At 39.7% G+C, this 15,823-nt stretch overlaps 1 protein-coding gene across 1 annotated transcript; it reads left to right on the top strand.

Annotated features, from left to right (window-relative positions):
- The first annotated feature begins 1,611 nt into the window (after nt 1-1,611).
- On the top strand, nt 1,612-10,942 carry vax1 (ventral anterior homeobox 1). The gene is made up of 3 exons (XM_030441751.1): nt 1,612-2,998; nt 4,692-4,879; nt 7,907-10,942. The coding sequence occupies exons 1-3, from the start codon at nt 2,785-2,787 to the stop codon at nt 8,447-8,449; spliced, it is 945 nt and encodes a 314-aa protein (XP_030297611.1). The 5' UTR covers nt 1,612-2,784; the 3' UTR covers nt 8,450-10,942.
- Nucleotides 10,943-15,823: the final 4,881 nt, after the last annotated feature.

Here is a 15,823-nt window from a genome sequence, read left to right as displayed (position 1 = left end):
ACAAAAAAAAAAACCAACCTGTTCTTAGTAGCTACTGTTAGCTGTAAGGCTACAATTGCAAATGATTAACTCACTGTATCATAGTACCTTGATGCTGTTAATGAAGCTGCAATTAGCTGGGTCCATTGCAGACATCTTCCTGCTCTGCTGTAACTCACTGTCATTATGTGTTTCATATACCACCTACCCAGTCTTTCCTGTATAATGTGATGACAACAGAACACATTGTATCATGACCCGGTGCATTCACCTGATTTATATTTTACTGACTGTTAAGTTACTGTCTTTACAGACTCTCCAAAGACAGCTATTGTAAGTAAACACAATGAACAAAGTCACACAAACCAAGTGTAGCAGCCTCCACTGACACCAGCTGAAGACTGTCTTTTTCATAATTGGTCTGTCTTGTGATATCACTGGAAGACATCAGCACACCTTCTCAAGACTGTTCAGCATAATGGTTGCTTATGGTGTTAGCCAACAAATTAGTCTTGGGATGTCCAATTTTAATACTGCAATTTCAAGCAGCAAAATCGGTTCATCTGTGATAAGAGCCTAAAGGATCCCTTTCTGGGACAATGATAGAACCTTTTGTTATGCGTGATCGGAGCTGGAACCAGTCACTTAATGCATGAGACCCTCAGCTACAAGTGAGAACTCCAAAACCGATCATCTCTTTAGAACAGTAACAAATAAGTGAAGCCTGAAATAGAAATAAGGTGGCTGTTTCTTCTGTTTGATATACAATTGACAATTTCCACATGCCTTTCACTGCAACGTACTATTGGATGGAGTGCATCATTAACTGGTGTAATGGGCTGGTGTAATTAGGAATGTGCATTTTAATTTAACTGGGCTACAAACTCAAATTCCATAAATACTTTAATTCTCATCACTTGAAATAGTGTGAGTGGATCACCATGGGAAATGTGTGTTACATGCTGCTTTACAGTATACAGGCAGTATTCTTTGCACAGTGCGTTGTGATATTTTGGGCGCCCAACACATCAGTCTTTTCTACTCCTCAGCCATTGTGTGCAGCTGAGAGGCCAAGACGCTGCATCCTCAATCTATTTCCCAGGCTGGGGCTCTGCACCACAGCTTGGGAAGTCCAGAGTCTCTTTAGTTGTTCCCTTTCTAGCCTCCTTTTTACCTTCCTCAAACAATGGATCCCACCGCACTCTAAGCAGCAGCAGCCCCCCAAACATTTAGTGAATAAAGTTAGTCCAACATGCAGCCCTTAAACCCACCCCCAGACTGCTGCCGGGCAGCCACACTCGCAGAATTGTTTGTTAATAGTCCAATTAGATAATTGCCATCTTTCATTCCTTTTCCTCTCTGTTTCCCATAAAGGCATGAATGGCACTCAGGGAGGGGGGCAGCTTGAAGAGGGCTTCTGGCCAGCTAAGGTGACAAGAAGGGCAAGAGAATGCTCCTTGCACTAGGCCACAGGTTTGAATTGAATCATTGTGACCTAATCAATGGTCTTATTGGATTACTGGCCACTGCTGTGTTCAGAGATATTGTTGCACTGACAATGAAAATAGCTTAGAGTTGGTAGTTGGGTGGGTGGGTAGTGGGCTGGAAGGAGAGTGGTGGAGAGAGGTAGGGGGCCATTCCAGAGGTATGTGTGAGTGAGAGAGTGTAGGTAGCCTAAGCACTAATGACAAGTTTTGTTCCCCTTTTTTGTCTTTTTAAAATGCACAGGTTAAGATTATGAGAGTTGAAGGTGGCTTCTGGGGTGCAATCATTTGAATACTGAAGAATGTGGCATTAGCAGCCAGGACCTAACTGGGCTGCTCTGCGTAGCTCTCTGAATGAACAAAGGACGACACAGGAAACGTTGACACGATTCCAGTTAAAGCAGCGCACGGCGTTGCTGCAGTGCTCAAACTGGCTGGGTCATTGCCTTCATAATTTCTGATCGACATGGATTTGTTCATTATTCTTTTATCTGGTCTTTCCCTCGCTCCCTCTCTCTGACTCTTTCCCAGTGGTTCCTGCCTACAATAGCATAGTGGTTAGATTTGCACATTGCAGAATTCCGTTGATTGGTGAGAGAGCCAAATGGAAAAATGGAATCTAAGTTTGCTAACATGCAGCAGCAATCAGGTGCGCTGTGAAAAGTCGGGGGAGGGGGCAAATGTCTGGCTCTCTTCTGCGGACTGAAGAATGAAGCAACTGGGAACTTTTTGCGGGTCTGGAAGAGTCGTACCCCTGTGATTGTGTGCGTTCATGTGGGGGTTCAGAGAGGCTTGCTTGCGAGACAAGACCAATCATTTGTCTTGATTCTCGGGGCTGCGAGCAGGCAAACTGAGGGGGACAGGATGAGCAAACCCCTTTATCAAAACCTGATCTATTTCCCAAAACAATTTAGTGTATTCATGAGGTTACGCAAATGTGCAGGCAGCAAAATTACCGTAATCAATTGGAACAGCGAGTGCACATCCACGGCTCTGATTATTTGGAGATCATCTATCAGCCTGATGTCTATGTAACGAGGAAAGGGGGGTATTGAATTACTTTTGAGTTTCACTGAGAAGTCCATGATCATTGGGCAAGGGAGTTTGGTCAGTGATAATAGGGATCCTTGGTTGAGCGACAGAAGTATTTCACCAAACATTAGATTGCTGACCCTTGCCTGCTGAAACGTGCTGTTTTGAAAGTAAACCGACACTGTCCACACAATCTGGTGCGTCGTGTTCTCCGCAATCTCCTTTTTTTTCAACTGACAAAGGAAAAAAAGAGGCGGACAAGCTGCAGGTCCAAGAGGATAAACTGAGCATGGAGGTCAGGTACAACCAAGAGACAGAAGGGATGGGGCTGAAGAACGGACTTAAGAAGGGGAAAGATGACAAAGAATCCCAGGAGAGCTTGTCCAAAAGCTTCCTCAAGGAGCAACAGGACTCCTTTTCGCCCTCTGGGACCGTGGAAAACTGCGAGAAGAACAGAGGTAGCACGGGGGACCCGGACTACTGTCGGAGAATACTAGTCCGAGGTAAGGCTTGATTTCTATTTTTTTCTTTTTGTTTGTTTTGTTTGAGATCTGCTTGAGTGGGAATATCTGTTAGATTTGTTTTGAAAATCAGGAATATAAAAAAATATTTTTAAGAACAAAAGTTGAAAAATTAAGCCTCGGAAACATCAGACAGACAAACTGAGGAAGATAATACACAGAGAAAAGGTACCAGTTCATCGATTTCATTTTTTTTAATTAGGAGGCTTACACTTAAAAGTTAAAGTTAAAAATTAATCACTTTTCATTGGAATGTTTAATTTTCATTTATGGAGTCCACTTATGAGGATTTGTGGGACTTCAGTACAATACAGTATCGGAAATAGAAATGTAAGAGAACTAAGTAAGTTAACTTAGTTAACTAATACTGAAAATTAGCTTATTGTTATCAAATAAATACATCTTTAATTTTAGACCATATTATATAACCACAGGGATCTCTTCATTCTGTATACACTATGAAAAGTTAAATCTTTCTTCAGATTCCACACTTGTATGATGTTAATATTAAATTTGATAGCATTAAATTATTCAAACATGTTTAATGGGCAAATTTTAATGTGTCCAAGGTCATGTATTTAAGGAGGAAAAATCTGAAGGGTTTATATTTTATATAATGCATTAGACTTTATCAATATGACTTCATGATATGATATTAAAATTAGAAATATTTAAACAGTGAAAAGGAGTGAAGAGTTTGTTTTTACAGATATTTCTTGTAAAATAAAAATCATGTGAAATTGTGTGTATGAGTGTCAGTTGCCTATAATTTCTTTAATGCAATGTTGATCCAACACTGAGAGTGTGTGAAAACAATGCATGAATATAAAAGATTAGTTATGCTGAGATAATGAGACACAGCTGCCTCACTAAAATAAAATGTCGATAAAAGTTTTCTATTGAAATATTAATTGGATGTCAATCATTTCATATTTGTTTGTTAATAATATAATAATTTATTAATTCTTACGGCATTGCAATAACTTTTATTGTGCATGAATGTATAGTCAGTGTAATGCTAGCTTAAAGAATTGAGAGCAGACATCATTTTTATTTTAATAGAATTAAAAAAAGTTATATCTATTGTTGTAATTTCGTTTGTGGTAGCGTATGGATTACATGAGTTAACCAAAATGGAACAAAAAAATAATAATTCTGTCAATATTTATTTAATGTGTTATGTCATTTTCACTCATCTGGTTGAACATGTTTACATGTGATTTTAAGACATCTCCACTGAATTCATAGCAAATACCAGAATAACAGATTTTCTGTTATTTTTTTCCTGGGATTTAATCTGGACTGATATTTTTCTAATTCATGATCTGAAATGTAGCGTACATCTATGAGTTAACTCATAGATGTAATCTATAACTAAAACTAAGAGTATTTGTCTATAAGTACAACATGTTCAATATAGTCCACATACACTTAAAAAAGAATAGTGATTAAATCCTTAGGACTGTGCTATGTGTAATAACAACAACAACAACAACAACAACAATAAGAAGAAGAAGAAGAAGAAGAACACTACTACTACTACTAATAATAATAATAATAATAATAATAATAATAATAATAATAGTTCATGCGATTACCCATTACCAGTCTATGATAAAAAATACGTCAATCCTCTTTGCTTCAGCATTGTTATATAAAGTGCTCATTGTTGCAGATGCTAAAGGCTCTATCCGAGAAATCATCCTGCCAAAGGGTTTGGATTTGGACCGGCCTAAGCGAACCCGCACCTCTTTCACTGCAGAACAACTCTACCGATTAGAGATGGAGTTTCAGAGGTGCCAGTATGTGGTGGGGAGGGAACGGACAGAACTGGCCCGCCAGCTCAATCTGTCTGAAACTCAGGTATGTGTGCATTGAACAGGTATTTGCTAGAAAATCTTAAAAGAAAAGAAAAAAAAGACAGAATAGACATTGTTATTTTAAGTAGAAACAGGAATAATTTGCAGTGTGAATTTTATGTAATTTACTTTTTTTTTACCACATACTTGGTATAAAATACCATTTTGTTTTAAGATAATCATGTTACGATCTGTTTGGACCGCTCGCTTTGTTACAGCTGGTACATGAACCCAAATGAATTACTAGATTAATTTTATAATATGATCAAACTAATATAATAATTAATTTGTAAAACCAGACACAAATGCAGTCTGTTTAAGACAAAAAAACATTTATTTGTTTCACTTTAAAAGTACCATAATTTTTTGGTCCATATACTTTATAGACGTATACTCATATAATTATATATAATCTGTTGAGATGGAACAAACAATTATGTGTTTATCATTATGGAAAACATAGGTCTGTTTACATGGTATCATTAATTATTAAAGACTTGTACCTGTTTTAGTATTCATAGACCAGTCCATTAATTTTGGAGTGCTGACTGGTTTTCATTCAGTAATTTGAATATGGTTCACTGGTTTACGTTTAATCAGAATTGTACCTGGAATTTCCAGCAGAAATATTTCTAATTGTATAAATACTTTTAAAAATTGAATCAGTTTGCCTTTTGAAAAAGATCCATATATCCATATGTCTTATATAGAGTTCCGTGTTATTGCCTGACGGTACAAAAATTTGGAGTGCACACTCCCTACTCATGTTTTATGTGTGGGGTCAGCAGTGGGTCATGCAGTGTCCGCTCAGGGTGAACTGCATTGGAAATTTGGGTTTGACGCCACATTCCAAAGCAAGTCACCATGTGATCTATGTGTATTTTCAGCTCAAGTTTCACTTATCTATTCATTTATTTCTGAAAATGTGCAACACTGCTAACTGTGCCATCAGCTTGGTCTTCAGTGCTAATGTGTTGTGGCTTTCAACGGGACTCTTGCACACCCCCACTCAAGGTCAACCTTTTTTTACAAAACAACACAGCCGACAACTTTGATCTGTTTGTTGATGTGCAGCAAGGTCACTCTTCTTCTGTCAACGGCTATGTAAATCTGACTTGTTTATTAACTTTAACTTTTTACATTTGAAATTGTTTAATATTTCTCTTTTTCATTTGATCAACACATATGCAGCTTTTCTTTTTCACATAAATTCAAAACAAGTTAATTAAGAGTCTGAAGATGTTGTTTTACTCACATAAATGTAATATACAGAACAACCTTTGCTCCCTATTTAGGGAGGACAAAGGCTTCAGGATTTTCTTCTAATATCTGCTTCTTGTCCTGATGAAAGTCCTTTTAATAACATGGTGAAATTAACATTTTGTTCCCTGGCACTCACAGGTTGTTACATTAAGGCCATTTACTGCGTGCACACCCAATCATCTTTGTCTGAGCTACCAGCTTCATGTAGGCCTGGTTCTTTTCTTTGCACTGAAAATGTAACCTCTAAAATGAACAAGATGTTCCTTCTGAGCAGACAGAAAATATTGGCTTGAGCAGCAGGGCTTCTTCTCTGGGCATGAAATGGTTGTTAACAGCTGGTGAAGAGTTAAACCACCGACTGAAGCAAAGAAAAGAAAAATTCAAATGTGATTGGACTAGCCGTAGGGAAGAGCTGGAAGCTTGTTGTTGATTGGTACGTGTACATATTGTCATATATGAAAGCAGTCTGATGTGATTACGGGAGACTTACAGGTAATTCAGAGAAAAACCTGTGTTTGTTTCAGTTTTAAATAAAGAGCCAAATTGAAAATCTTGATATTTTCAGAAACTACACAAATAACCTATCAGAGGTATTATTTTCCAAGACATTATTGTGACAGGCTTATTACAAATATGGCAACTTCAAATTTTTGGTTTCCAAATTTCGGTTGTCTATTCTGTTAAATTCTGGAAGCTAAATCCACATTTTCAGGGTCAGAAAACACAATGTTGATCATTAAAGGAAGGTGTAGGTTATTTAAGGCACAGTTAATGGTGGCCATTTTGTATTTTGATGCATCGATAATGAAATTGTGTCAAATGTGTAGTTACAGCTACTGTAGAGTGTAGACCTCGGGCTGTCATTTGATTTCCATACAAATAATTAATTGTTTAGTCTCTAACATTTCAGAAGCTCAAACAATCACAAGCTCTCAGAGCCGGACATGACTGCTTTACGTTGGTGGAAAAAAAATATCAGTTTACTTTGATGTAATGCAAATACATCAAAGTTGCAACAAAGTTTGATTAATAATTTACTCAGACAATCAAATAATTATCAGAATTAATTTGGGATTAATTTTTTGTCAGTATCAACTAAGACTTTCAGCATTAAATAAAAAACCTACCACAAGTTTGCAACACATCAATAACAATCAAGAAGCAATTACACAAATAAATTAATACAGATATTATTATCTGCTTCATACATGAACCAATTGTAGTGTAATGCAGTGGTTCCTTCAACAGTTAACACACGAGTTTTTAATGTCAGTACCATGCAATATCAGTACTTTTTTGAACATTTCCCCATACAGACTATATGACTGTTTATACACTAAAAAACCTTTAAACATCTTCCAGGAAACCTGTTTATTGTTTGTTACATTTATTTGACATCAGTACATGGAACTAAACGTACAGCAGGCATTAGAAAAAAACATTGAAAACCACTAGTGTGTGTGTAAGACTTTCTTCACAAATAACTACTTTGTATTAGTCTGATCTGATGCACTGCTACTTTTGATCTGAGATATATGTATGTCATAGTGCAGTAATGTCCAAAAATCAGGTTATAATCTCATACCTTCAGTTAACGTGAATTTCTTATTTCTATTCTACCAACATAAGATTGGTGGTGGTAATTTTTTAAGTAATATTTTCTTATATCCCATACAGGCAAAGATACATGAACTATATATAACACATTACGTTTTCACATGTGTCTCTATCTATCTAGGCTCTATCTTGTTTCTTTGTTCCCCTCCAGGTGAAGGTCTGGTTCCAGAACCGCCGGACTAAGCAAAAGAAGGACCAGGGGAAGGACTCTGAGCTGCGTTCAGTGGTTTCAGAAACAGCGGCGACCTGCAGTGTCCTAAGGCTGCTGGAGCAGGGTCGGCTGCTGACACCTCCGGGCCTGCCGGGCCTCCTGCCCCACTGTGGCAGTGGCACGTTGGGTTCTGCCCTCCGCCCTCCCTCCATGGCCATGGCTAGCAATGGCAGTAGTAGCAGCAGCAGCAGTGGCGGCAGCACTGGCACTGCAGGCGGCAGCCCTCCTCTACCCGTCGTCACAAGCTCAGGAACAGTTGCGGGCCTGCAGAGCTCTTCGGCAACTCATAGCCTCTTCAGCTTTCCCATGCCCTCCTTACTCAGTGGCGTTGCCACCCGCATTTCCTCCAACCCCCTTTCCATGGCTGGCTCGCTTGCTGGCAACCTGCAGGAACTTTCAGCCCGCTACCTGAGCTCCTCTGCTTTTGAGCCTTACTCGCGGACCAATGGCAAAGAATCCATGGACAAGAAAGTTCTGGAATGATGCTTTAGATGGATTCCTATTTACTCTGGATACATTCTGGTTGTTTTCTTGGCTTTTACTGTCTATGTTGGGTTTTGCTCATTCTGTTTCTTCAGTCTGTGTCATGTTCTGTAGCAGTTCATGTGTTCCAGTTGCACATGTGGCGGCTTGTACCAGGAAGAAAACAAAGACCTATACAAGCTCCTCTAACAAAGACAGAGTGGCAGTGGAAATTTTTTTGCACACAATGTTCATATAGGATTTTGTTACAGAGATTTAGAGAGACAGTCTGAGGAGATTACTGATATTGTTCATGTTTCTGTGAAACAAATGTCCTTTCTGTTACTCCAAAATAACTATTTGCGTAGGGGCCCATAAAAAATGGTTTCTTCATACCACATAAGCTCTAATGCTGCAAGAGAGTGGTACATTGTGTATAGCAGGCAAGCAAGTATAGAATTGGTGACAGAAAGTGTAAAGTGATGCTAACTTTCTTAATTGTGTTTTATTATGTGATAGTGTGGGGTAGGTTCATGTCATTGCATTGAGTAGATGGGGGGGAAAGAAAGTGAGCTGTCAAACACCTGAACAGCAGTTTGTGAGATCCAATCAGCAAAAAAAGGGGAAAAAAGGATGAAATAATTAAAAAAAAATTATAAAATGCAGCATGATGAATGAACAAGCAAATCCAATTTTCTACATAGAATTGTGCTAAAAAACAAGCCTGTTTGAAGGTCACTGCGAGGCCAGTGTCCGCACATATGACGCTTGTATGCAATTTGCTTATGCAGATGCCGAAGAATAATTCAGCTTACAAAAAGGTCTTCTTAAATGTTTTTGTATAATATTTGGACCAAACCAAAACACAATCTGCAAAGGTGTTGTCATACAGTGAGATGGTTGCATTGTTCAGTGCTGGTTTCTCTATTTTTTTTGGTTGAGATTTTTGAACATTGTTTAATTCTACAACACAAGTCTTTACTTTGCTTCATTTTTGGTCCTTGAGATGCAGTAACTGATTTGTTTTTGTCTGTGATTTTAACCACTGTGAGTTCTCAGAGTTTGGGTGTACAGTTTCTTTGACATGCTGTAGCTAAGTGCAGGAATTACTTGCTGAAAGGGGGGTTCTGAAGAAAAGCTTTTCAGCCGTAGTAAGCCGCTTGCTTTGTTGAACACTACAAGGTAACAGGTTTTTCAGTCAGAGAACAATATAACAACCTTTCTTTCCTGTGTGAAATTTCTGAAATCCACAGCCTGCATAAAAGATTTAGGTGGCAGAAGCATGTGGTGACTGAATGGAATTGTTGTAGTATGAAAGAAAATGTACTTTGAAATTGTTATTCTATTGTAAATTATTCACTTCTGTAATTAATAGATTATTAGTATATCTGGAAAATAATGAATGAATGTATTAGTGGGGTTAAGGGAACAATCAAAAGCTCTTTGGTGCTGTCGTTGTGAAATATCTTGAAATTTGTTAAATGTGTGGTACAAATGTGCATATATATTATGTATAAGGCTACAGACAAAGACAAGTGTGTTTTTAATTTTTTTTTTTTCATACACGTTGCTATGAATCAAGTTGTGATAAATTTCATGACTGTTATACCTCATAAACTACTGCCTGATGTATATGCTCCTGAAAGTTGGTTTTCACTACTTTTGGCAATATGACTTTTAAGGCAACTGTGTGGAATGATAGAACTTCTGGTCAAAAGTCAAACTAAAATTGAAATGATAAGTATCAAACATTACATTATAGCACATGCATATTTTTTGCAAACGCTTTCACAGCACTTGGAATACTGCAGCCTGTGTGGAGAAAACCATGTCTGAGCAAGTGACTGTTATCCCCGTGTGCATAACTGCTATAATTGCTCTTCTTGCTGCTTGCTAAAGAGTCATTTTTTCCTTTTTACAGTAAGTGGGCGGAGCCAGTCACCTTTGTGTCCCTAAATATAATTAGCTAGCTGCACAAGTTGTACAATTTCATATCAAATTTTGTAACCAATTCGATTCTGTAATCCAATGAGAAGTTAAATTATGCTGTCATGACAGAAAAGTTAAGGTTAGGGAAAGAGTTCACTGAGACGCACAATCTACTGCCACGGCAACCGCTGTTCAAGGATGGAAAACGTGCATTTTCAGTTTCTGACACCAGTCAGTTTGCAGACAACCTATTACACAAGCAATGTCTTCAAGACCTTCAAAAAACTATGATGATGCATCATTCAATCTGTGACATCAGCAATGAGCAGAAGGCGTTAGAAAGGCTTCAAGATGTGTGTTTTCAATTGTATCTGTGATTATGAAGGTAAGTTAATTAAAGTTAATTAAATAGCTAACTTGGCTTAGCTGGAAATTTTAACAGTAAATTGACTACAGTGGCCAAGTTTGAAGTGTGATAACATGATATTATTAACTACAATGGCACCCAATAGTGCGCATACCGCTGCGTAGTCCCATTTACTTCAATCAAGCCTGATCCACATCAAATAAAGCATATTTAAATCATCTACATTTTTATGTGTTTTTATTAGGATCTGCACCTGCATTAAACAGTACTCACACATAGATACCTTAATACACCTGATTTCTTTCATCATAATCCATGCATTAAGCCCTGAGAAATAATCATTTTAAAAAAAGAATAAAAACACCCTGTAATGCTCACATAATGGAAGAAAGAAACATTACTGGAGCCTTCTCTTTATCCAGCTTGCACCAAAAGTAATGGGGTCTATTCTGAATCGAGACACATCCTCCATCTAACTTTGGTGGAAATGTGTTTATTAGGCTTTGTGTAATCCTGCTGACAAACCAATCAACAAACAAATGGACCTGCATGAAAACACAACATCCTTGGCTGAGGGAATAAAGATCACCAGACAGGGAGAATGAGCGCCCAAGCTGACTGCTATATATCTTTTGTCACATAAAGTTAGATTTATATTTATGCCCAAACTCTTCAAAATCCCATTGAAATAACTGTGTAAGTGTACTTTCGCATTGGACTTGATTCATTTCTCACCTACACACCAGTATTAGGCCCAACAGTGTCAAAAAAGCCATTTTGTACGTATTTTTAGAGTTTGTAACTCTGGCATGATAAAAATGTTTCTGACTCATCCTGCACTTGGTGCAGATGTTCATTTTTCATCCAATAAACACTTTCTTTATTTTTGACACTGTCATAGATGTGTTAAAAGAAGAAGGTCACTGGACCTCACAAAAACACAACTTTATTTTTTTATCTTTAGTCTTTTGGGTGAAACTGGGTCTATTTTTATGGAGAAAATATACTCAATATGTTTGTTTGTGTGTGTGTGTGTGTGTGTGTGTGTGTGTGATGTAAAACTATTCATTTTAAAAAGTGGATAAAGTGGGTGGGCCTGTTGCCATGTGTTAGCTTTACAATGTTTGTCAGGGGTTCAGGTTTGCCCTTTCACACTGCTGTCACCAATATTTAGGGCCTGAGCAGGGAAACCTGCACGGTCCCTATTGTTTTTCCGATTACCACTTTTTTGTCCCAAATGATCGCACTGCCTGAACATACCCAAAACTCATCAAACTTGGAATAAATGTCACACCTGGCAAAAAATTTTATAATCTATTGTCGTGAATGTCCACCACTACGTGGCGCTATAATCAAAGTGCCTTTTAGCTTATAACTCCCATATACTTTATCGCATATTCAAAAACCTTATATTCACACGTTCCCTGAATTGTGTTGAATCTCATGATATAGGCCACTCCCATTTTCGCATCTGTTTGTTTTTGCGCAAATTCGTGAAATGTCGCAATCCTTTTTCGAACTCCTCCAAGGCAATTTCACTGATTTGCACTAAACTTTGCACACAGCATCTCTGGACACTTACAAAAACTTAGCAAAATAATTTTAATATTCCAAACAATACTCAAGTTATTAAATAACAACTTCCTGTACATTTTGATCAAAACAGGAAGTGTTGCATATCTCCAAAATGGTCTGTCCCAATGACATGAAACTCAGTTTACTACTTCCCATGAGCACCTGAGGCTCTGTGCAAAATTTTGGCAGATGACCACCAGGTGGCACTGTTTAAATCGAAGGATTCTATATCTCAACATTGTGTGGTCGGATTAAGTTTAAACTATTATTGACAATGACTCCTGATGATAGCTGACAAAAAGCATTACCAGGGCACTCTATAGCGCCCCCTGGAATATTCAAAATCGAAGCCCCGCCTCCTACATGCACATACATGAACGAAATTTGGTATGCATATGTATCATGACCAGACGCACAAAAAACATCCACTGTACCAAACTGTCACTCCAACAGGAAGTCCGCCATTCCACCTCCATCAAACCTGGTGGCTGTTGTGGTGTGGTCAGTTTAGATTATTCCCCATAAAGGATCAATTCTTTAGAAATTAAACATACAATTTCCCATCTCCACCAAAGTGCTCACATATGTAGAGGTGTTGCCCTGAATATGTCTTTGCATTAATACTCTATCATAGCCATAGCGCCACCCATTTGACACAGGATGTCAGAAAAACATCATCCGATTTACATGACATTCACTGCCTGTTTTCTCCACATCATACACTACAACATGACATGCAGGTAACAGGTGAGCGCACTCTCCAACGGAGCCACAGCCCGACGTGCGTGGACTGTGAGGGCCCGTTCATCGCTGCTTGCAGCTTTAATTTCTTTACATGCTTTCTACAGTTTAAACTAGATAGAAAGAATTTACCACTTTTGTCCAGCGGATGGCGACACCTTCTTTGCTGTTAGGGTATTACCGGATGTTTCAAGTCATTATGTTTGCGGAGAAAGTGGGCCGTCCTCCTTGAAGTGGAACTGAGGAAGCAGAAAATGGCAGGTAACAAGGATATGACCTGCAACGACATGGTTGCAGGTCCACTCATGGTCCACAGAGTCTTACCTTAGCCATTGGGCATTTGATGTAGGGATCTTTTTCATTATGCACAGCTATACAGATAGTGAGGTTCTACATGAGATCATCTACGCTCACAGAAGCTAGGTCAATCGGTGGAGGAATACATCCGTAGCCTTCACAAGCTAGCTGATACCTGTGATTTCGGAGTTGCAAAAGAGGGAAATATCTGCAACAGACCTGTGACAGGAATCAAGGACAAGAAACTGTCGGAGAAGCTGCAATTAATGTCCGATTTGACACTCTGCAAAGCAGTAGAGCTCGTGCGGCAATCTGAACAAGTGAAAAAGCACATTAGTGTTGTGGCGGGGGTCTAGGTCTGGACCCAAAAGCAGAAGGAGCTGAGGCAGAGGTCAGCGGTAACAGAGTTTATTAGGCTCAGACTTGGTAGGGAGGTGGGGGCTGACCGGAGGGCAGGCAGCCCTGAAGGTGGAATCGGCGGGTAGGTGTAGGCAGGCTGGCAGGCAGGCTGGCAGGCTGGCAGGTAGGCGGACTGGGCTGGAGAGGCACGGAGATCTATCTGCCGCGAGGCAGGTGCACAGAGGGAAAAAACACAATCGTGAAATGTGGCTCACCAAAACATTTTTGAACGTTTAGAAAATACAATCTCTAAGGTCACGTAAAGCTACGTAGCCTTGTAACTATCGGAACAATCTGGCATCGAAGTGGAGACATGACCGTGCTTTAGTAGCAAGGGGATGATGAATGAATGAAATGCAGGTGCTCCTCCACGCTGGCGCTGGGACAGTTGGCACACCCACATGTCCCAAAGCCAGTAGACAGGAGCCGGTGAGGGAAGAAAAGAGGGGGGGAAGACAAACGCCCCCACTCACACCATGACAATTAGTGAGTAAGCTAGCAGCGGTGCTCAGCTAAACAAAGTGGCTCAGAGACATCAATGACAACAGCACACAGAGGAAGACCCAAGACTGGAAAAAAAAACAGACGTAAACTAGACATAACTTCAGTTACAAACAACACCAGACTGAAAATACAAGTGAGTGGAAATGTAAGAGACATGATTGTCCTGCTAAGAATGCAGACTGCAGAAAATGCAACAAAAAAGGCAATTTTGCTGTTGTATGTCGCACTCGTGAAGTGAGCGACGTAAGTGCACCACAAGAGAATGTCGTTGCAACACATTTCCTTGGTGAAACCAGGCAAGCAAAAGAAAATAAAAATGCATGGACTGTTTCACTGCCGATACAAGGCTCAGAGGTTGACTTTAAAATTGATGCGGGCGCTGATATCAGTGTAATCTCAGAGAAGACTTTTTTTTAAGTCTAAAATACAAACCCAAGCTAAGGAAAGTGAATGCAAATTTCGAGAGCCAAGGAGGAAAGCCATATTGCAAAAGACAGTTTATGGTGACAACTACTGTAAAGGACAAGCCCTTCAGGATCATGTTGTTTGCTGTGACCGGACCTGCAGTAAACGACCTCCTTGGACGTGAAGCATCAGTGGCAATGGGCTTAGTCAAAAAACTGGAAGAAGTCATGTTGTCTTGCTGAAGATAAAGCCAATACAAATTAGCTTGAAGGATAATGATGTCCCATACAGCGTAGCAACAGCTAGGCGCATTTCAGTGCCCATGCTATCAAAAGTAAGGATGGAGCTGGAGAGAATGGTTCAGTGCGCCGGAATTGAAGAGATAAAAGAGCCGACAGAGTTGTGTGCGCAGTTCACAAGAAGAACGGGCAGATTAGGATATGTGTGGACCTCAAACAGTTGAATAAAGCGGTCGAGAGAGAAAAGTAGGTGCTCCCAACGATTGATGATATACTGCCAAGACTTGCACAGGCCAAAGTCATTTCACTCCTTGACGCAGCTAGCGGCTTTCGGCAGCTGCCCTTGGACAAAGACAGCGCTAAGCTAACAACCTTAATGTAACACATAACGCCTTTTGGGCGATATTTCTTCTGTAGACTTCCATTTGACATAACTAGTGCACCTGAAATTTTCCAGAAAGAAATGTCAGAGCTCCTGAGTCACCAAGATGGGGTTGCAGTCTTCATGGATGACATTTTGGTCCACGGAAACACCCCAGAGCAACACGAGCAAAGACTCAAGAGCACACTGCACACCATAGAGAAGGCAGGATTGATGCTGAATACTGAGAAGTGTCTTCAGAGGCAGAGCTAGCTTCATTACCTGGAGCATGTGATCGATAGCAGGGGCATACGTCAAGATAAGACCAAGACTGAGGCCATTACTCTCCTAGAACCACCAGAGAACATCACTGACCTGAAAAGAGTGCAAGGCACGGTCCATTGCTTGGGCAGGTATGTTGCACACCTGTCTGAGGTAACAAGGCCACTCAACGCACTCCTGAGAAGGGACACTGAAGGGTCCTAGGGCCCAGAGCAGGACGAAGCATTTTGAAAGGTGAAGCACCTAATCACAGAAGCACCTGTGCTGGCATTCAATGAGGCCACAGGCAAAGAGAT

Source organism: Sparus aurata, chromosome 15, assembly GCF_900880675.1.
Source record: "Sparus aurata chromosome 15, fSpaAur1.1, whole genome shotgun sequence".
Taxonomy (NCBI): domain Eukaryota; kingdom Metazoa; phylum Chordata; class Actinopteri; order Spariformes; family Sparidae; genus Sparus; species Sparus aurata.
Note: the sequence above shows the minus strand (reverse complement) of the source record. Positions and strands in the feature narration are given on the sequence as shown.

Excerpts from the sequence above, each read along its gene's own strand:
- vax1 (XM_030441751.1), top strand. The coding sequence starts at position 2,785 with ATGGAGGTCAGGTACAACCAAGAGACAGAAGGGATGGGGCTGAAGAAC. Across the intron at positions 2,999-4,691 it reads TCGGAGAATACTAGTCCGAG|ATGCTAAAGGCTCTATCCGA; the intron begins GTAAGGCTTGAT and ends TCATTGTTGCAG. Across the intron at positions 4,880-7,906 it reads TCAATCTGTCTGAAACTCAG|GTGAAGGTCTGGTTCCAGAA; the intron begins GTATGTGTGCAT and ends GTTCCCCTCCAG.